The 22,582-nt window shown below is 33.5% G+C and overlaps 1 protein-coding gene across 14 annotated transcripts in view; it reads left to right on the top strand.

The window, feature by feature from the left end:
* The window catches only part of LOC105465585 (protein tyrosine phosphatase receptor type K), a 558,841-nt gene that overhangs the window by 499,602 nt on the left and 36,657 nt on the right, over positions 1-22,582 (top strand). For 5 of the 14 annotated variants that reach the window (XM_071096433.1, XM_071096432.1, XM_071096437.1 and 2 more), the window contains exon 14: positions 14,641-14,779. In XM_071096433.1, the coding sequence (XP_070952534.1) occupies positions 14,641-14,779 (139 nt within the window). Of the gene's footprint in view, positions 1-14,640; positions 14,780-15,817; positions 15,860-17,841; positions 17,872-22,582 lie in introns of all 14 variants that reach the window. The other 9 variants (XM_071096427.1, XM_071096426.1, XM_071096423.1 and 6 more) reach the window with 4 other exon arrangements.

The raw sequence follows: 22,582 nt of genomic DNA, 5'->3' as shown, positions 1-22,582 counted from the left end.
CAGGAGGGTGAGGCTGCACTGAGCCAAGATAATTCCACTGAACTCTAGCCCGGGAGACAGAGTGAGACCCTGTCTCAAAAAAATAAAATAAAATAAGGGATCGAATAATCCTGTTTTAAAATAGGCTAGGTGAGAAATGATTGTTTGTTTTTTTGTTTTAATCATATTGTTTAAAAGAATACTTCCCAGTAGAGTTTTATTGGGAAATCATACCAAAATAAGGAACATGCTGGGGGCAAATTAAGTGGTGAAGAGAATCTGAACATTAAGAAGAAAAACCAGGCAACACCAGCTCCAGGGCAAAAGGAGAGTTAAAATTAGGAGGGGCTGACACTGCCAATGTAGCATCCAGAGAGGTTTGATGAAGAAAATTTGACTTTAGGGAGTTGTGAATTGAAGGTCAGAAGTGAGTTATGCGTAGAACAGGATTTTACATCAAAAAAACAGAGGAGTGGTATCTAAGGTCTGCTGCCCTCTAAAAAAGAGTGTTGGTTACCGCATCTCGTTTAGGCCACCCAAATTCCCAACAGACTGGTGACCACTGATCTCCGATAGAGGTGCTTTGCCTTCTTTCCATTCCTAAATTGTAACACGAATATGGCTAGGCACCCATTTTGCTCTTGCCCAGAACTGGGTCTTTTCACTCAGCTGTGCCGAATGAGCAGAAACTTTTATTATTTCTGAGACATGTTGCCTAGAAGACTAATCTTTATGCTTGCAAATCTGAAGGAATTATTATCTTGCAAAAAACTAATAAGAAAAACAGAGTAAGGTCTGTCATTTCACCTGATTCTTGTAACTTCAGCTTGAAGTTTCTAATTTCAAGAAAATTAGAAATCACTCTTCAGCTAAGATTTGGGGAAAACTGTTAATAGTCACATGTGATGTTATTAACAATTTATTGGATAGCTTTATGGATCCTGTTTCTCAAATTATACTTGGTTTTACAGATTTTAGCCTTTGGTTTGACTCTTCTTTTGCCCCATTTTTCTTGGCTGCTCCAGCTCCACTGCTGAGTTCACTACAGGTCAAAGAAGTGTTCAATATTTTTAAATCAGAAAATGCGGTGAGGATGGGATTTTGTAATTTAGGTTTTTAATCTCTGTATCTGAGCATTTTGGTTCATGCAGTGATCCCAAGTAGCTGAGGTGAGCCAGGCTGCAGTATCTTAACCTACTAAGTATGTGTAAACTTGATAGAGAACACAATTTTCCTTTAAATATCTTAGCTCTCTAGTCTCCCAAATTGTGAAAACATATTGGGGGCAGACTGTAAAAGAAATATGTTCATAAAATATAAATTCAGTGATATCCATGGAAAGAGCAAACTCAGAGTGAGGCAAATGGAAGAGGAATAACTCGGATCATCCAGGTGGGTTAGGTGTTCCAGGAAATACCGAGGAGCCCCAGGCAGCTGTGTGCTCTGGCAATACTGGAGGACAGTACCTCAGTGATCTCTTCAAAATCAATGAAGATTTTTCCTTTACTCCGTAAGCTAGGGGTCATTGACAGTAGTTGGATTCATTTGGAGTGAGGTGCATAGAAACTGGCTTTTAGGAATTCAAAACTCTACGTGGAATATGTGAACCACTTGGATTCAGTGCATTTGAAAATAATCGAAAAAGTAAATACACTAAAAGTCAAAGAAAAATGAAGTCACTTGCTTAAAGGTTGCTGAGTATTAGATTTTAAGAGAAGAAATGTAGGGGAACAAAAGTTTTCATGGCAAAAAGACAAAACAAGCACCACTCTGTCCCCCCACCTTCCAGCCCCGCTACCAACACACACAGTGTTTTATGAAGTGGTCGCAGGAGAATCTGAAGCAGCTATAAAAAAGAAAGGAGGATGAGAGATCCAACTGTGCCACTAACAGGCACTTAATTTCTTCTGACAACTAATTTATACCAACTACTCTAGCTTTTGAAATAGCAGGCAAAAGCCAATTTGCATTTACGTTGTAAAACTCTGTTTTCCAAACAGTGGTGTACAGAATGTTGGTGGTCCAATCTCTAATGTAAGCAAGGGATTTGGGGATTAAATATTTTCTGAATTCTTACTCTTTGCTAGAGAGTCAAGATAGGTGCTGGTATGTACCCTCCGAGAGGAAATAAATGGAAAACACAAAGGAAACAAACCTTTATAAGCTTTCTTCAACATGATCTCATATAATCCTTAGAATATATATGAAAGAATATTACTACTCCATTTTATAGACAAAGAAACTGATATTCAAGTTATGTAAGTTCCCCAAGTCTATACATTGGTGAATGGTGACTTCAGAAAGCCTTGCTCCTTCTAAAACTCCAGTCTACCTCTATTAGGCTGTGATTTAGAGTTCAAATGAGAAATACAGCCAACAAGTGCATAGAAATTCCGAAGACTCTTGGGGGATTGAGGGCTGGAAAAGGCTTTGTGGAAGAGATGAAACTTTCTTATTAAAAGGGTCCAATTTAGACAAGGGGAAGATGTTGCGTATAAAAAGGTTGATTATCTAGAATTGGACAACCTACAGCCCATTGAAGTATTTTGGATGTAAGCGTTTGTTAGATACTTTGAGAATTAGAAATTGTGAAATGTAGTTATTAGATAATTTTAGACAACCAAGAATCATTTAAAAATAAGGCTCCCATCTTTTCATTCACTCAAGGCCAAAAAACATTTTAGGATTAAAAACCAATCTCAAACTCTAAAATATTTATTAATAATTTAGACTTTATACTAAATTATCTTGGAAAAGCTAGAGCTCAACTAAAATCATTTTTTTAAATCTGGTTCATCTGTTTAATATTAAGGCAGTCTCTAATTTAGTAAATAAACACCTCTGAAAATTGCAGTGCAACCTCTATTAATGTGATTTAAACCATGTTGTATGTTTTCCTGAGATATGCCAGATTAATGAATTATCGAAGGCTTGGTGGAAAATGACCTGCTCAAAATGAAAATGGAATTCATAACTAAAAGCATCCCAAAAAACAGCTAGTCTTAACCCTTCATTTTGTAAATAAGATCAGTGGGAATAGGTTAAAAAGTAGACCATCTTTGCTATTTTAGATCACATCACATTCTTATAATTTGAGCACTAGTAAAGGTTTTATTTGCTTTCTATTTCTTTCTCTAATATTCAAATGTGATTTTGTTCCTGTTTGTACTTTGAATGGCATGTTTGGATGACTGGCCCAGATCTGGCATTCTGAGTTTGTGCCAACAAAAATGTCAAGTGCATTTGCCTTTTAATTACATACAGTGCCTGGATTTTAATATTTTAGATTTTTCCCTGAAGAAGAGACTTTTCTGGTCCTGTAGTTTGTGGAAGGGAAAAAATATCACTGACATTATTATGAAGCTTTTTCCCCTAACATCTCCATATATCCACATTTATCATTTCAGAACAATTTCACTTTGGGTCAGGTTTAGTTGTTCCGTAGCCTACTTTCCTATAAACACTATGTTTAGATATATAATTCCGCACTGTTTGAACTTTTTTCTCTTAATTCCCATTAATGTTCAGCTCAGCTTGTTTTACTCTTAATAGGCCATTACTACTTGGATGTCACACATGTAATAATCAGTATGTAGAGGTGTAGTTTCTTGTGATTTACACTCCTTTCCTTCCTTTACGTTTGGCATAAATGTGAACTAGCTCATTATTTTCCAGGGTATTTCTTTTTTACTTCCCCAAATAAAATTTTATTTTCATCCTATTGTTATTCTCTGACTTTTGTTATTTCAGGTGGGCAAAAAATTCTTATTTGTCGATTAAACAACTCCATAATCACTGAACTCCCTTTAGCACCTACTACATAGACAAGGCACTTAAAGCATTTTTGCTTTTGAGATGATACAGTTCCTCAACTTAGTAAAAAAAAAACCACACACACACCACCTACCTCCATGTCTTCTTCAGAAAGGTCTTCTCTCAGCTCCAAATCTAACACAGTCACCAAGGCACTCTACCTTATCCTTCTATTTTAATCCTCAGTATAGAACTCCTCACTATCAGGTGATCCTTGTTTACTTGTCTGTCATTTACTAGACAACACAGGCATGTAAACTGCACAAGAGTGGAAATATTCTCTGTTTTGTTCAGCAATGATTCTTTAAACCCTAGAAGTGTGCCAGGCACATGCCAGGGACACCAAATAATTTATTTAATTAACGAAAGGAAGGTAACAAAAAAAGTAAATGTTTTCTTTGTGGGTTTAAGATGGGGCACGGAACATTTATTTTTTTTTTCTTTTTGCTTCTAAGGCTTCCTCTTAGAACCCTCCCAGATTCCATTCATTCGTCTATCCATTTAAGTCTGCTTTTATTTCTCCCCAAAAGGATTTGATGTGACTGACTGCCAATTTATGTGTATTTATATCTCCCCAACTTTTCCTTTCTTTTTCTTAGGTAGTAGTTGAGGTTGACACCTCTATTGTATCCTCTACTTCACCTCCGTGTTTTGAAAAGGCAATGTTAAAAATTACTCCTAATATAGGTAGCTAATCACATTTCTCCCAAGTGAAAGTGCCAGATGGGAGTCAGGAAGCATGGGCTGTATTTTTAATTGTGTCAGAAGTTAATGCTAGAATTATGAAAAAACCACTTCCCTCTCCTGAGTTTGTCTTTCTTTATTTGAAAACCACAGTTAGACTTTTTTGTTGAATGATTCTAAGAAATGTCTTAGGATGTCAACAAATCAGATACAAATTCATCCCCCTATGGAGGAGCCTTATCTGTGCCTCTTCTGTAATACTAGTAGCCATGGTATGTATTGCAGTATTCTGCTAATAAGTACAGTCATTTGAGTAATTACCATGTTCTTCTAGTTTATACAATCTCTAAAGTAAGAACACTTGTTCATCTTTCTGGTTTTTTAGCCTAGTACAGTGTTTTATAACCATCAGATATTCAACAAATACCTACTAAATGATAAATAATAACAGATTCTTGTCTCCGTATTTTTAGAAAGTACACTTCCCTCCATCTAATGCTGCTTCTGTGATGCTATAATACTTATGGTGCAGAAATCCAGATTTAGAAAGAGAACTTTATCCGAATCTGTTTATACATTCCCTAATACTTACTGAGACTTCATAAAGTACCAAATATTGTCCTTAGCACTTTATATGTTTCAGTACATTTAATCTTTGAGTCAATCTAGAAGGTAGACACAATCTCCATTTTACCAATAAGAAAAGTGAGGAGCAGTGGTTAACTTACCTAAGGTCAACTTGTGACAAAGCTGGAATTCAAACTCTGATTGATGGTTTTGTTTTATCAAAAAAAAATTTAAGGCCACCTGATGAGAATGTTCACTATTCGTGTTTTTCCAGAGATGATTGAAGCTCTTTACCAATTGATGCTATGAAGAGCAGAATTTTTCTCTTAAAGAATGCTGTAGATTTTATAAGTTAGTTCAGTTAACCCTAGCATTAATGTATTTGTTTCAAAAAAATTTTTAAACTTTAAACAGTATATTATAGTTGATAGATGCTCTTATATAAGTAACATACCTTGACAAATTATGAGCATTTTCATATTTTACCTACTCATTGGACAAATATATATTAAAAGTTAACAATATATTGGTAATTATGTAAAAATCATTAGCCATAAAGACATGAATGAGATTATATCTTTGCCCTCGATTTGCTCCAGACTTAGTGTGAGTTGTAGACTTGCTGAGAAATACTTGCAATACAATTTTTATTTGGGTTACGGGAAAATAATTGACTGGTGTTTAGAGGTGAGAGGGTAGTTAAGGGAAAGGTGTTAGGAAAACTAAAGAACATAAAAGCCCATGATCCGTCTTCCCATTTTGGAAGTCTGGCAAATTAAGTTCTCAGAGGACCTCTGCAGAACAGTCCTACCCTGGATAGGACACATCTTTGGATACATTACTGGACTTACAGTGGCTGGTGGAGATATCTCAGGACCCACTATTCTGCTCTCTCCCTCTCTCTCTCTCTATATATATATAGAGAGAGAGAAATATAATATATATATATATATATATATATATATATATATATGGGCCAACCTCATTTAAATTATATCTTACCACTTTGTATTCTCAGCCTTCTTGATTTTTGTCACTTGAGCAGTAGTGTGTGTGTATATATATATATATATATATATATATATATAGAGAGAGAGAGAGAGAGAGAGAGAGAGAGAGAAGGAGAGAGAGAGAGCTGAAAACAGTGAGCAACAGGCAGGAAGAGAAGTTGGTAATCCCTGAAGGGGGATGCTAAAACTATATTGCCCTTGAGACTTTTAACTTCAGACTGGTAGTAAGAGTGTTGCCCAGCCTGGGACTCCCATATGGAGCTGGCAGAGTTGGTCTGAGGTATGGGACACCTCATGGCTACTGGTAGGAGATGTAAATTATCTTTGAGATGAAAGCATGATCAATTTAGGCCTGCAGGGTTCCCACAGACTAACATAAAGCAATTAACTCACAATCAAAGGTCACCAAGCATTCTTGAAAGTAACTCACTGTGAGAGTTAGCAGAAACAACAGATGTAAATCCTCAAAAAAACTGCAGGTATTGAGATTGTCAAATACAAATAGCCTTGTCCAAAACCTCTAAAGAAATAAAGTGCAAATCATAAAGATTAACAAGGTGCTACCAGGAATAACTAAACACAGAACTGTTTAACAAGAACCAAATGGAACTTGTAGGAAGGGAAAGCATAATTGTTCAAATTTAAAAATAACTCTTTGGATAGACTTAATAGCAGATTGGGCAAAATGAAGAGATAATTTATTAGCTAGAGTTTGAATCTGAAGAAGTTACCCAGAACAAAACAGAAAAAAGGGCTAAGATGCTCAAGAAGAAGAGAACTAGGCCTGGGGATATCTCCATCATATATACAATATATTACAGAACTATAGTAATTGAAATCATGTACTTCAGCACAGAATAGTTTATTTCCTCTAAGAATATAATGGAAAATCCAGAAAGTGACTCATGTACTTATGTAATTTTGATATAGGACAGAAGTGGCTGTGTAGATCATTGGATCAATTCAAAAGTTATGCACAGGTAACTGGATATGTATGTAAGGAGGGAGGAGGACCTGAAACAGCTTTCTACTATACATCTTGGACTCTTTTAAAACTTTCAAATAAAAAAGAGGATTTTTTAAAAACTCAGGTTTGAAGGGGACTTCTTAAAGAATAGACCCTAACCATAAAAAAGATTGATATATTTGACTTCATTAAAATTAATAACTGTTATTCATACCATAAGTAAAGTGGGAAGAAAAGCAACTGATGGCTTTCAGGACACATTACCCCAAAATATGGCATCTTAGCATACTGAATATTTTAACCTGAAAAAAATTTGAAAAAGTGACAGAAACAGGAAGATCTCTCTGACCTTCCCTTGAAACAGATCATAAGACCCTCATATGAGAAGTGTCCTCCTTATAACTACAGGAAAAAAAAAAAAAAAAAAAAAAAAGCACCCTTCTTTCCAAAGATAAGGGACACAGAGAAGAATCTGAACAAACAGGCCTTGCTAAGTTTTCTGCGGTTTACTGTACTAGCTCATACTCTTTACCCTGTCATCGTCCTTTATAACGTCAGCCTTCATCAAACCTACTAGAAAAACACTCGGGTTTAACTGTTGCATTAGTTCTTCATTTCCTTATGAAGTCTACCATGTCTTGTAAAACTTATATTAATAAATTTGTATTTTTCTCTTCTTAATCTGTCTTTTGTAATAGAGGTCCTAGCCATGAACTCTTAACATCTTGAAAGGAAAAGATGGTTTTCATCCCTTATGCCGTCTGATAGGAGAAGATATTTGTAATACAAATTTCAGTCAAAGCTATATACTGAACATTTCAGAGAAAAAAACAGGTAGAGATATTTCAAGTATCTCAAAAAGTCATTTTAGTAGTAATCAAATATGTATTACATATCATTTTCTACTGCTCAAGTAGAAAATCAAGAAGGCTGAGAATACAAAGTGGTAAGATATAATTTAATATAATTTAAATGGGTTTGGCCTACACTACTGTGGTAAGATATAACTTAAATGGGGTTGGCATACAATGCTGGTGGGTATATAAATTGGTAACAGTTTGGTGTATTATCTTGTAAAGTTTAATATTTACAATCTTTGTTTCATCAAAATGAGCTGGATACAACCCAAGGACCATAGTTTGCCAACTCCTAAAATGGAGTAAACAGTATTTGAGAAATGGTGGAAGGATTTTAATGATAAGAGTATATGAATGGAAGTGTCTCAGAAGACGAGGTTGAAAATGTTGATTGGAGCCTGCTTGTGAAAGGCCTTATGTGTCATAACTTTTGCCTTTTCCTCTTGAATGTAAAGCAATGTAGTCATTTCTTCACATTTACATTTTAGAAAACTCATCCAACTAGCAATATATAGGACAAATTTGAGGTAGTCAACATGGGAAGCAGGAGGACTAGTGAAAAAACAAGATTGGGTCCTGAAGGCAGTCGAAGGTGAGGTGGAGAATTCAGAACCAGTTTCAGAGAGAACTAAGGAGATAGAATCAACTGCGTTTAAGAAGTAAGACAGTACACTAATGCTGTATTTTACCTAATTGAATGAATTTAATGGGAAACCATGAAAAATTAATATGCACATTAAAATATTTCTTCTTCATTACTATGAAACAATAATATTTTACATGTTTTTTACCATTATATACATTCCTAAAACATACTTATTTTATTGCTTTCTTAAAACATATTTCTGTCACTTCAGAATTTTATATAGCATTTTGAGCTGTGTTTTTAAAACCAAAACTAATTTAGAGACTCTTAAGACTAGAAGATGCCTTTAGCAGTGTAAAATTAATTTCCAATATCTTCAATATTAATCTGTAATTTTATTTCTTAGTTGTTTAAAGTCTTCATAGACTTTTGCACTATTTTCCACATCGGAAATATTTGGGTCGCATCCATATCATTATTAAAGGAGAATAAATTATTTTCCAATTTACTGTTAAAGCACATGGCATTTAGCTGCTCTCTTTTCTCACCAATAAAATCTCTGGTAGACCCTGTTTTAGTCAGTGATCTAATACTGGGCAAGTTTCATAAGATCACATGCGATGAGGAAGCCAGATTACTTAAAAGGATCATTGAGTTAAATAATACATACTTCAAGACGCCCATAAGGTTGAGGCTTCCACTGTGGCAGCCTGTGATATAAATAACACGTACTTTACACAACCTGTCATTGTATATTTATATAATAGGGAGCTAAGATTTTTTTAAAAGCTGTTTTTCGATAATTTCATTTTTCCTATTCATAGTTTTTCATTTCTATATAATAGACCCAAAGAACTGACATCTAGGTTATCTCTACCTAGAGCAGCAGCATCTACTCCTATTTCTACTATCCCATGTGTTTTAGTTTACAGAAACCTTTCACACCATTATGTTACTTGATATTCCTAAAAGCTACACGAGATGGGTAATGTTATTAATTTTATTTTATCGATGAAGGCATTCACTCTAAAAGATTCTCACTTGCTCATTGTCACACAACAGATAAGAGAATGAGATAAGAATCAAAACAGGGTCTTGCTGATCCTGTTTGAAAGCACAATCCCTTGTGCTTTCGGTGACACTGGACTTTTCTTGCACATTGGTTTGGCGATAGGTGGTGACAGATGGTGGAAACGGTTAGCTCTATAAAGGAATGTAACAAAGGGCCTTGAAATTTCCAGAGACAACTCAAAAATGTTTGTGTCAAGTTCACCTTATGTTAATATCCACAACAGTAAGAGATTTGTCTGATCAGAGACATCCTTGTGTTTTTTAAGGAGATAACTGATTTTCTATATGCCAATACAACCTACCTTAGGCAGGCTTACTGGCATTCTTTCATTTATTCAACTAATATTTTCTGTTGTATTGCTCCTTTTTAGGTCCTACTAGAAATTCAATGGTGAGAAAAATAAATGTGGTTTCCGCTTTCATGGGCTTTACCTTAACAGCAATGGGAAGCTATTGGAGGGCTCTAATCAGTGCAGTGATATGATACAGTTGAAATCCTAGAAAATACTTGTGCTACAATGTGGGTTTTGAGGTGGAATAGGCAAACAGTATATTCAGAGATTAAACATAGGTGGCTGCTGTGTGATCTGGCTGAGAGATGATACTGATCTGAGTGAAGGTAGTAGCAGTGGGGATGGGAAAAGTGAAGATAAAGAATATTTAGGAAGTAGTAATTTTGTAACTAATTGTGTAAGAAAGTGACTGTGCATTCCAGTTTGCCCAAGATAATTCCAGTTTTTGTTTTCCTTCAAAAACATCCCAATTTGAATGATAAATGTTAATCCTAGAGATAAGCAAAGTGGAGGATTCAAGAATGATGCATACATTTCTGGCTTGAAGAACTGTATGAATAGTTTTGCCATTTACTGAAAGTGGATACACTTGAAAAAGAACTGGCATGAGATAAGATTATGAGTTCAGGTTGGACATGGTGTGCTTAAGGTGACTGTCATACATTGACCTGAAGACATATTAATCACATGACTCTTGGGTCAGGAATTTGGGTTGCAACTTTCAGTCAGAGATACATCGATTAGAGAGTGATCAGGTATCAGGACGGTAACTAAAGAGATGAAAATGGATGAGATCACCAAGCCAAAAAGTATGGAACACAGTGTCAAGAGGCATAGGTCCCTGAGGAACTCAAAGGGGCACCTATTTTTAAGGGATGAGCAAACAAAAATCTGGAGGGGAGAGACCAGAGTCCAAGAAAACTAGGAGGTACCCAAGTTCATGGAAGTCCCAGAAAAAGGGTATTGCAAGAAAGAGGGAGTAGACAGGAATGTCACATGCTATTAAGAGGTCACATAAAATAAGAATAGAAAAGTACACATTGAATTCAGAAACTAGCAAGTCATTAGAAACATTGGTTGTGGTGGTTTGGTGTGGATGGGGACATAGCCTGCTGGTAGGATTTTAAAGAATGATTGGGACATGAGTGGGAACAGTTTCTCAGATCTATAACTGAGAAAGGAAGAAAGCGCTAATGAAATACCAGGAGTATTTGCAGAATTTGAGTGACAATAATATATCCGAAGACAACATAAGATTACTTAATACATTGTACTTAGAGGCTTCTATCTCTAATGTCCATTATGAAAGTAGAAGAATGAATTTGTCTAATCACAGCTATTAAAATAGTTATAATTTTAAGGTAAATTTGTGTGACTTTAAAGCTTTTTAAGTACTGGGAGCAAGGACACAATTGATGAAGTCACTTTAGCTATTTTTGCCCCCCAAAATGCATTCTAGAAATTTGTTCAATGAAAATAAAATTGTGCCTTAGTTTTTTTTCTCACTATACGAAGAATTATGCTGCTCTTGGCTTCTGAACCCTGGGGATTCCTTATATGTTCTGTGATAGATTAAAAAAAGGTAAAGATTTATGGTCAAGGAAAATGTGAAAAAGGTTCTCCACATTGTCTTTGTGTATGTGCATAAGTTACAAACAGAAATCAGGGGCCCCACCACTATTAATAGCTTTTTGCTCTCTTTGAAGAAAATGGAAAATGCTCACTTAGGGGCTACTGGTTGTATTTCCTTTAATGAATCTTCTAATCTTGAATGATTTTAAATAGGATATTTATGTTCCCCGATTATAGCAGGCCAAGAACTTTAAAAGATACATGTGATTAAAATATCCAAACTAATAAATCTATACAGACATATTTAGTGAAAACTAGTGTTCATGGTAGTAATAGTAATGATAATAATAAATGCCACCGCTAAAGACTTTGAGGAGAACTCACAATTAAGGAAAACAACCACCAAATCACATGTACTTGGAGAATTTGATTAGACTTCTATACTTCAGTTTAATAATTATGTTGAAGATTAGTGAACAACTCTTGGCACAAGAATTGTCATCATGACAGACAGGCAGCCTTACCCAACTCAAATAAATAACTTAATGGGCTTTTTTTCCTTCATTAACCACATGGTAAATGTGAATTGAAGTCCAGTCTTTAACAAAGACATATAGACTATGACTTTAAAGTAATATCTCTGATTTGCATAATAGATTATGAAAGTCTCAATGCTTTGTACTCTTGGTACACTTGCAAGCGTTTTAGTATCTATCTATGCTAAAAAAGTTACTTCCAGATTTGGCTTTTTATTTCTGGAAATATGTTTACATGAATTCATTAACCTATCTGTATTACTTGTAAGACCTTAAAAATTTCTTCATTCCCTAACTTTGAAATTGTTTGACCCATCACCCTCATGTCAGTTTTGTTATTTTATTACTAAATCTAGGTAGTAGTATTAAAGCTACTGCTCTTACTTCATGATGATAGTTTATATTTGCACCTACATAATTATATATATTATATTTGTACCCATATACATTATCTGCTTCTGGTGGGGAAGAAGCATCTCTGAAGATTTTTGTAAAATGTAGCATATGCCACTCATAGTATAATATATTTAGAAAATTATACCATAATAGCACATATTTTATTTTAACTGTTATGAAAAATGCTGACCTCATTAAGCAAGAACTGCTCTTCCAGAGAATTTTCAGAAACATTTGATTCTATAACTCAGATATGTCAGAAAATCACTAAGGGATCATTATCATTAGCCCCTGAAAGCCAAGTGTCTCACAGAACCTGAAGAAAGTAGTCTTTGATTAGTGAATAATGATGATTTGTTGCATGGACTAAGACTTTTTTTCTAGTGATTTCTACATCAAACATTCTGTTTCTCTTCCTATTTGAAGTAGTATCTCTGCCAAACCAATGTAATTTAAGAGTTACAAGCAATGACTATGTTCCTTTTAGGTTTTTTCATTCAACTTTGTAACATATTCCACCTGTTTTCAATAGCTACATATATAGAGATATAGATATATGTATTTATTTCTAAAGTTGCCCTGGAAAGGAAAAGATCTCTAACATATTTACTACATGTTTTGGTAAACTGAACCATAAAATAATTTGAAAGCCTTGAGGTACCTCTGTTCATAATTATGAGGTTAGAAATTCCCTACAGCCAGAATATATGGAAAGTGTCAAGTCAGAAAGGGAATCTTCCTTAGTTTCCCAAAATATACCAGCCAAAGGCTTGCTTTTTCAGCTTGAGAATAATAGTTACCAAATCTAGTCTATGGAGAAGTTTTCATGCAATTGAAATAAGATAAATTAAGACAGTTATAGTGAATTGTTTTACAAAGTTAACGGTTTGTAACTATGTCTTTCTCACCGGTTTAGCTTTAAATTACCATTTTATATAACAATATTTACATTAGATCTATTTATTCTGTCAGATTTCTTACTTTGAGAAATTAATAGTTAACCTCAACAGTCTCCTTTTGGCAGAATCTGTGGCTGGTGGGAAAAGTGCAGCAGATACTTGGATGTATAGAACTATGGGTTGGGGGAGTGTAGAGAAGCCAAGAGGAGAAGGTAAAGAAGAAAGGATCAGAATGTAGACAAATGGTTCATTTTTAAGAGCTAGTTAACAAATTGTCCATTGGAAAGATACGAGGTTAGGTTTAGAGATTTCTTTGTGTGTCTGTTCATGTGGACACCATCTCTTGACTCCAAGTGTAAGGCGCTGTGCTGGGTGCTTCAAGGCAGTTTCCCAAATGTGTCTAATCCTGCGAATCACCTGGACTCTTGTTACACCAATTTTTAGCAGTAGGAGCCATGGATCTGGAAACATTGAGAAATTGTGTTTTAAAAGACAGAAGATATATTAGATTTTTTCTTTGCTCTTGAGCAATTTATAAACTATCCTTATCTTTCTAAGCCTCAGTTCCTTTATCGATAAAGTGTAGGTAGTAATACTTTCCTTGTCAATTTTCAAGGTAAATGAGGTAAAAGGAAAATGTCCTCAGAGAGTTACCGGGGCTTGTAAAGGAGTTAAAGTTTATACTTTTAATTGATTGTGTGTATGATGAGTAGTCAGATGGTTTTGAGGAAGAAAGGAAGTTAGGGCATACAAAGAAGTTTTTAAAAATAATCATCCTCTCCAAGTTGTTTCCCAAGTTTATTATCTGGGTTTTATTTAATAAAATAATTTGAAATATTCCTTGATGTGTCTGTTTTTCTTTGCCTATTCTTCTCTTGTGCCAACTCAACTATTCATCTCAAATTATATATATTAAATCATAAACTCATGCTTCTAGCAGTTATACTAGACATTTATTAAACCTAACCCTTCTGTCCCAGACAAGTGTCATTAATACTGCCTTAAAGCACCAAGCATACCACCAGGCATTTGAGTCAAGAAGCATTTGCTGAATTGACTGATAAACCTCTAAATCTGACCCCATTTCTTTCCAATGTACTAGTTGCTAGAAAACCTTATGTTCTGACTTTCAAGGACACTTGGGGAAAACTAGTTCATCATTCTCTTTGATATTTATTTTGGAGGTTTGTTTTATTTTTTGTATTAACAAAACCTCTTGTCAGAAAGATTTCCTTACCTCGACCCTAAATCTCATATTGTATTTTAGCATGCTTCTGTATTTACATTGTGAGATTATTTTTATTAATATACAGTAAACAAGTTGTGTTTATTGGGGGTGATTACTGAGAATAATTCTTTTTCTGTGATTGTTAGCTTCTTTCAGTAACTGATTTTTTTTTATTCATTTAGCAGCAGCAACAGAAGAACCAGAAGTGATCCCAGATCCCGCCAAGCAGACAGACAGAGTGGTGAAAATAGCAGGAATTAGTGCTGGAATTTTGGTGTTCATCCTCCTTCTCCTAGTTGTCATATTAATTGTAAAAAAGAGGTAAGGCCTAATATTGTCCGGTCCTGCTCACTTGCCATTTATGTCACTGGTTTTAAAAACCTGTTTTTTTCAAGATCCTTTAAATTAGAACAAACAACAAGAAGAAACTTTTAATTTTAACAATGTTGTCAGCACCTGAGTCTATTGGACATGCTGTCTAATAAATTCTTATTTGGTTATTTGCAATTTAATTCTGGATATAAAACATATGCTTTTTGTTAAGTTGATCTGGAAATTAATATCTGAATTTAAATTTCTCAAATGCAAAGGTACTTGAGATAATTTATCTTGTATTTGAAGTGTTATTAACAATGGCAAAATATGGATTTATTGTGATACTTGGGCTGTGGTCTAGGAATTATTTTGTGCTCTTTTAATGTATTTTTCTACATCTTGGCTACAAATAAGATATGAGAAGAATATAAACATTATTTAGTAAAATTGTACATTAAATATTCATTGACTAAAAACTTTAGCCTTTTAAAATAGAGAGTAAATTGTTTTAATTGAACATTAATTTTTTATACTATATCAACCAATATCACCATCTTCTGGAATTACTTGAAAATATTAAGACCTACTGGAATTTAAACTGAGCTTTGCTCTGGAGACCAAAGTATATTCCTGATGAAAAGCCTTTCAAAGTACACAGTTTTTGTAATTTCAGCTGTTTTACATTATATAAAATGTCATAAATCTGTAAGGCATTGTCTTGGAAACTAATATAGCACTCTAATCTTTCCCATTGTGTATTTGGGATAATGCTACAATTTGGAAAGACTTTAAAAAAATCTTTATAAGCAAAAGTACAGTCCTAAAATAGTTTGGTGTATAGAAGTGGTTGTAATCAATGAATTCTATTGAAAAATATAATAAATGATGTTGCTTATATTACATTAAATTATCCAGTTTACTATTATAGTTATTTTATACTTGAAATAAAGCATTAACATTATAGATAAGACTCATACTACATGTTTTAACGATTCCATCAGAGTTTATTTTAATATATTGCCTCTTTACGATTATCCCCTGGAGATATATATGTTGGAGAAGACACATCTGCATTAGAAACATTAGGTATGCATTATAGTGTTTTGTGTTAAATTAGCTACATACGTGCTTTCCCCAAATAGTGCTTTCTCTTGCTGTTGTCTCCCTCTGTGGTTGGAAAATACATCATATGTGAGGCAAAAGTTTTAAGTATTTTAGCAATAAAAATTTGCCAGTAAAGATCAATAAAAATCACCAAATGTAACCTTCAGACCTTATGTCTCTGTTTAGTTTAAATTTGTATTTGGAGACTTAAGTAAACAGTTTAGAGAGCAAATTTAACTAAACGTTGCTTAACAATGTTCTTCAGATTGGATATAAACATGAAAGTGACTTCTAATTATGTCCTCATATTCAGTTAGAATTGGGCTAAACTATTCAGTTTTATTTGAAAGCATTCATTTGTCTTGATAAACCTCCCTATCCAGGCCTCTGATTTAGCAATAATGAAAAAAAAAATTGAAAAATAAACTTCCTAAAGTATGCTAAAACCATCACTAAGCAAGATTTTGGGGGAAGGTAAAATGCTCTGACAGCTCTCTAAAATTGTATAATATGACAACTTGATTTTCTGGTTCATATATTAAATGGTTAAGTTAATGAGCCTCTCTATTAAAATATTTAACATTTGAGCTTTCATAATTATGCTTTGATTGTCTTTTGCTAGAAAGTATGTTAGGGCTTTTGCTTCTGTTCCTCACCATCACCTTTATATCCAGGAAAACCTACACTTTTATAGAGAGATCAGGTTTCATTATTTAAATATGTTACCTTCTAATATATAGTATTTATATCTACATTACTTGAATTTCTTACTTAGCAAAGCAACTTTGTAATGACTTTTACTCATATGTACCGTGTGTCACACATGTAACATGTATGCTTTAATTACAAGTATGTTTATCATACATATAAAAAAGTATAGATATAGCAGCATTGCATTGGATATTATCATCAAGTATAGCTTAAAACTATTAATATAAAATGTTTCCCTTTTAATATATAAATTTATAATTAAAATAATGGAAAAACAAGTTACTTTAGTCTCTTATCTACATTTTAGTGGGATAGTGTTAAGTTTGACTTTATCCCTCACTGGGATGAATATATGTAGATATATTTCTTGTGGGGAAAACAGTTCCATGTCTTTTTGGTTGTTTTGCAAAAGGATGGTGTGTAATTCAATTGAGTAAAGTTTTACAGCTAAGGATATATATAAAGTAAGTTTTTAGGCTAAGAAAAGGGATATTGCATCTTTCAAAACGCAATGTCATTTTTTTAATTTAATCGCTATTCAATTATTTCCAAATGTATGCCATTTTTCATTGGTTGTGTATTATATTTTACATGCACAGCATGAACACATTAATAACTCAAACATAAATTTGAAATTATGTTTCAATACAGTAAATGTTTGTGTATATTATGTTCACATGCATCTACTGTAGAAGTATCTTTGTGTATATATAGTATATGGTATATATGTATATTCACATAACATATGTATATACCTATGTACCATTAAGATATAATAACTTGTTTGTAGAAATTTAGGTGTTATTCTGTATATATGATATATTAATATGATAAATCTTTATGTTTTGTATCTAAAGAAAAATAATCTATATAGTACACAAGTTCTATGCACAGCTGTTCCATCTGTCACATATTTAGATGGTAATGGATATTATGCTTAACTGCATGTTGAAAATACACAATCCATTTAATTTTTCAATTTTTTGGCAATAAGAAATATCAGCATGTTATTTTTTCCAAATTATGTATTTTAAATTTTATTTTTAATTGCATATCTGTCTGTTTAATTGCATGGCAAAAAAACAATCTAACAATGCATGAGCAAATTGAAATGCAAAGCAAAAAAACATGAATTTTATTTTATTTTCTTTTATTTTTTAACGCACATTTTTCTGCTTTATTGAATGTGACAGAGTCACGCTTTTCATTCACCATTGCTTCTCTTTTTCCACTGTCTGTGATTTGCTTGCCAGGAGGAGCTACTATTCTTACTCCTACTACCTGTAAGTAGAAAATGGGTGATGTACAACTTTACATGTGTTAAGGATGCAGTATCCCTTTTCAAAAACAAAACAGAATGTTTGCAGTTTTGGTGACATTAAAAAAAAAGTTTTTTCAGACTCTAAAACTATAAACTTTATTACCTATTTTGCCAATCTTTTTAAAAAGGGATATTGTATTTCTGTTTGTCCAGCTACTTTTAATTTATTTATAATTTTCCATAAGTAGCTTTAGTCTAGAGCCAAAACATCATTTATTTACTAAAGTTAAACCTGTACCTTATCTTAGCAATATGACACTTCACTCATCTTGTAAAGAAGAGATAGTGGTTGTAACTCACAAATCACTATCTTTATGTAGCATCGTTATGTCTGACAAAATGAGCCAAATGGTGTATTTATGGAACACTCAAAATGCCTTCATAGGATGCAAATTAGTTCAGGTCTGCATGTGATAACATCTCTCTCTGTATTTCTAGGAATCCAGGATGGGTTATAACTTCAGAACATCTTTGGTCTGGCCATTAAGGCAATCACTGTGCTTTTGTTAAAGAAAAAAATAGTAGAAAAATCATGGTGTTGCAGCAACAAAGAAATAAAAATTATTTTTAGAGGAAAAAAATGAGTTCATTGTAACTTAAGTAGGACAAATGTTTCCTAAAACTAGAACCAAAAAAAACCTTTGTCAACTAGAAACTAGGAACAGATATAGGCACCACATTGCTCCTTTTCTCTTCCAAAGTCTGTAACTCTTCCGAGACTCAAGCATGGTTTGTTCATTTGGATAAGGATGGAGAAGATGGTCCATTCTATTTCCTGAGTCATTTTCAGCTTATCACCTAAGATGCCGGAGTAGTTTTTCATCCAAATCAAGGGAACATTACAGCAAGGCATTCTTGGACTTTGCTTGACCAGTATTTGATCCACCACCTTTCAAGGTTTAAAGATTGAAATTAAGTATGTTTGGGGCACATATCCCACAGCATTTAAATCACTAGGTAAATTTAAGCTAGCTTTACAATAAAACCTTTGTAACAGTCTCCATTCTCCATGACTATAACACAGTTCTGCCAACATTTTAAATATTATAAAAGTTTTGCTTCCTAAAATCTGCTAAACCAAGCAGCTGTACACTAACAGTGCTCCTAACTTATTGTGATGAATCATAATATCCTTGTTAAATTATGTTTGATGAAGCCAGAGATAATCAACTGTACCGTTTCATACAATGATGGAGCACTTTCCCCCTTTATGGCCCACCCATACATCCACCTGCAGAAGTTTATGCTGTTGGCTGCTTTGATAATGAAAGTCATTTGCACATCTGTCAAACTCAAAGTAGTTGCAAAATGAATTGCTTAACTGTTCTGAAGTGCACATTATATATGCTAGTTGCTCAGGAGGAGACAAAGCATCAAACATACTGGAATCAATAAGTATTTCACTGTGAGACTGTCAATAGCTTAACATTAACCATTGATGCAGCTCTGATGTTAAAATGGGATTCCCTTTTTTGATGGATAGACAACATTTCTGTGTTCCAGACAATGTAACAGGTTATACTAATATTATTGTAGTACATAGGGTTACTGGCAATTTTAATCATAACTACAGAGATTATCACAGAGATATGCTTTTAAAGGCTGCTTAGCCATACCTAGTGATGCTTATCTGGATTAGAGGGGTTTTTAAAGATAAAAATAGATAAAAATCAGAGTAGAGCTTAAAAGAAAACCAGATGTGATCTTTGAGCTAATATTCATTGGCATTGTCATAGTAACTATCTGTTTTTGATCAAAACACTTAACACTGATGTTAATTTTTCTTTGTTTTAGAAGAGCCTGAATGAAAGCCTACCTCACAGGGTTGTTGTGAGGATTAAAGTATAAAAACCAAGCTGATAATTCATGGCTGGCAGATATTAACAAAGGTTATATTCCCCCATAATTTGTCAACTAATCTAGGTTTGTGAATCTGAGAAGTTAAAGTCCTTCATTGCATGAAAATTTAAACCTGTCATGTATTTAACAAATTCATTACTTCTTGTTTCTCTCCAATCATGAAATACATATAAATTACACATATTTTAAAGTAAAGCCTCAGGGTTTAAATTTGTCTTTTCTATTGACTTTGAACTGCCCATCTTCAAAATTTTAACATTATTTTGAATCCAAATTTCAGTTTGCTTTTTATTTCAGTGCTATTTTTATTCAATTCAGTCTCTCATATTTTTTGAGAAATGAATTTATTCTTCTTATCCTAGAAACAAAGATTGGAAGTTATTTCCTAAGGCAATTTTTGCTGTTTTAAAATTTACAAATGGCAAAATATTTTTTCTATATATTTTGCTGAAATTTATAACAACTAGTGTTCAACTGCTAGAGTAAGTAGTGGTGTATATTAACTAGTGTTCAACTGCTAGAGTAAGTAGTGGTGTATATTAACTAGTGTTCAACTGCTAGAGTAAGTAGTGGTGTATATTAACTAGTGTTCAACTGCTAGAGTAAGTAGTGCCACTTTGAAATGTGGCAATTTAAAAAGTGTAAGCAACCAGATACAGTGTAAGAGCTCAGGTTTTAGAACCAAGTCATTCTTCATTGCTTATTAGATAAATAACCTTGGGCAAGTTATTTAACTCCCCTGAGCCTCATTGAACTTATCTATACAATTAGAATCCTTGTGCCTTTTTCAGCAGATTGATCTGAGAATTGAGTTAACAAATGAAAAGTGCCAAGTACATAACAGGCCTAATTCATCAATTCAACAAGTATTTACTGAAGCCTGTTACATGCCAGACACAGAGTCAAGTGCCAAGGCTATGCAGATCATCCTTCTCTTTGTGGAGCACATAGTGGGGAAAACAATTGAAAGATATTCGCACTTTTCAATCAATAACACTCATTACAGGGGAAGAATGTGGTAGTATAGAAAATACCTAGCCTAACTTGAGAAAGGCTGTTTTAGAGTCAGTCATGCAAAACCTCCCTGATGAAGTGTCTGTTACACTGAGACAGAACAGATAGGAGTTAGCCAGATATTACAGTCAAAAAAATGTTGCAGGTTAAAGAACAAACATCCTGTATGATGGCCTAGCGGGAAGTTTGGAAAGTGAAAGTCCATAGGCTAAATGTGACCTTATGATGTTTCATGTGGCCCATACACTGTTTCAAAAAATAAAACCACTCGAAAAAATCAAGAAAATTAACATCAACAATCAGATTCATCATGACTTGTCTTAAAAAATAAATAAATAAGCCAGAAGTTCAACACTGGGATCAAATACCAGTAGTCACTTAGGCAAGTTGCCCCTAAACTGCTTTCCGGTTCTTCATTACCCTTCCTTACAGTATCTTGCCACTGACAGCAGCACTCATTTATATTACCTGTCTGAAACCTACATATTCATAAAGGATTTTTACCCTCAAACCTAGAAAAAGATTAATAGCTCTTTGAATATATAGCGCAAATGTTGCTAATAAATGATGGTGGTGATGGTGTAGTGGTAGTTATGTTGGTGGTGGTGATAGTTCTTGTTACACTTTGTTGTTCTTTTCTTATTACCAATACTGTGATTCTGTGATTATCGTTATTTATTATTTCTAAAATAGCCATCTCCATCCTCAAATCTTAGCTTATGACTATCTTAAACAACATAGTGTCAGATCTGCTGTGTACACGTGTCGTGTGTGTTGTGTATGTACCGCCTTGAGGCCAAGTAATATAATTCTCAGAGAAAAATATCCTACACTGGAGCAGTCCTCCAATTGCTAGATTTATGTTTTAAAGGAGAAGCCTTTATACATAAACTCAGTCTATTAAATGAGCCTTTGTAGTATTTGTAGTACATTTACTCTGGGTTGGATATTAATATGAGGATCAGAAGAAAATGGCTTAGCTTATAATCTAGTGGAGGACTGGTGTTCTTAAAACAACTAAAGAATATTTCCAAGGCAATATAAATTGCTGCCATAAACTTAGTAACACAATTTGCCTATTACAGGCTTTTAGAGTACCTTTATTTATATATAAATTTTCTTGTTAGTGTGATTTAAATATTTTATGTGCCTTTAATAGCCCTTTTTCTTGAATGTTTCATGTGTAACATTCACAAAGAACTAAAATATATTTTACATCCATGACATGTAAGATGAACATGCCAATATTTGAGTAGTTCGTAATTCTAATGCTGTTATTAGCCAATCTCTTAAATCATATGCCTTTCTGCATTTATAAAGCATTGCTGTAGTTAGTTGATAGTATGTCATGTGGTTCTAATTAGAAAACACATTTTTAATATTTGACCATGTGAATATTCCAAGATGATAATTTGCGTATCTTTCCATACCATTTTTTAAAACTCTTCTCAGTACTTTTCTTACACAGTATATTATTTAATCCCATATATTCATGTGTACTTGAAATTTTCTAGCAGTGGTTTATTCTAAAAGTCTTCAGATTAGCTTCTGATTAATGCTGTAAATATATTGCTAAATATATTAATGCTACATATCGCATTTTTAATAATAGCACAGAGAATGAAGAATGGGACATGTCTTTGTTTTAATTTGGTGGCTACAGTAAAACAGATTTGAAAAGTTAGTCATGTTATTTCTAAAAGGAACTAAAAGTTGATCAAAAGAATTAATTACCCAGGAGGAATATCAAAACTTGGCTTTAGCTTAAATATTTATTGAATTACTCTAGTAAGGAGGTA

The sequence above is a fragment of the Macaca nemestrina genome, chromosome 5 (assembly GCF_043159975.1).
Source record: "Macaca nemestrina isolate mMacNem1 chromosome 5, mMacNem.hap1, whole genome shotgun sequence".
Lineage (NCBI taxonomy): Eukaryota > Metazoa > Chordata > Mammalia > Primates > Cercopithecidae > Macaca > Macaca nemestrina.
This window is presented reverse-complemented; position numbering and strand designations above follow the sequence as displayed.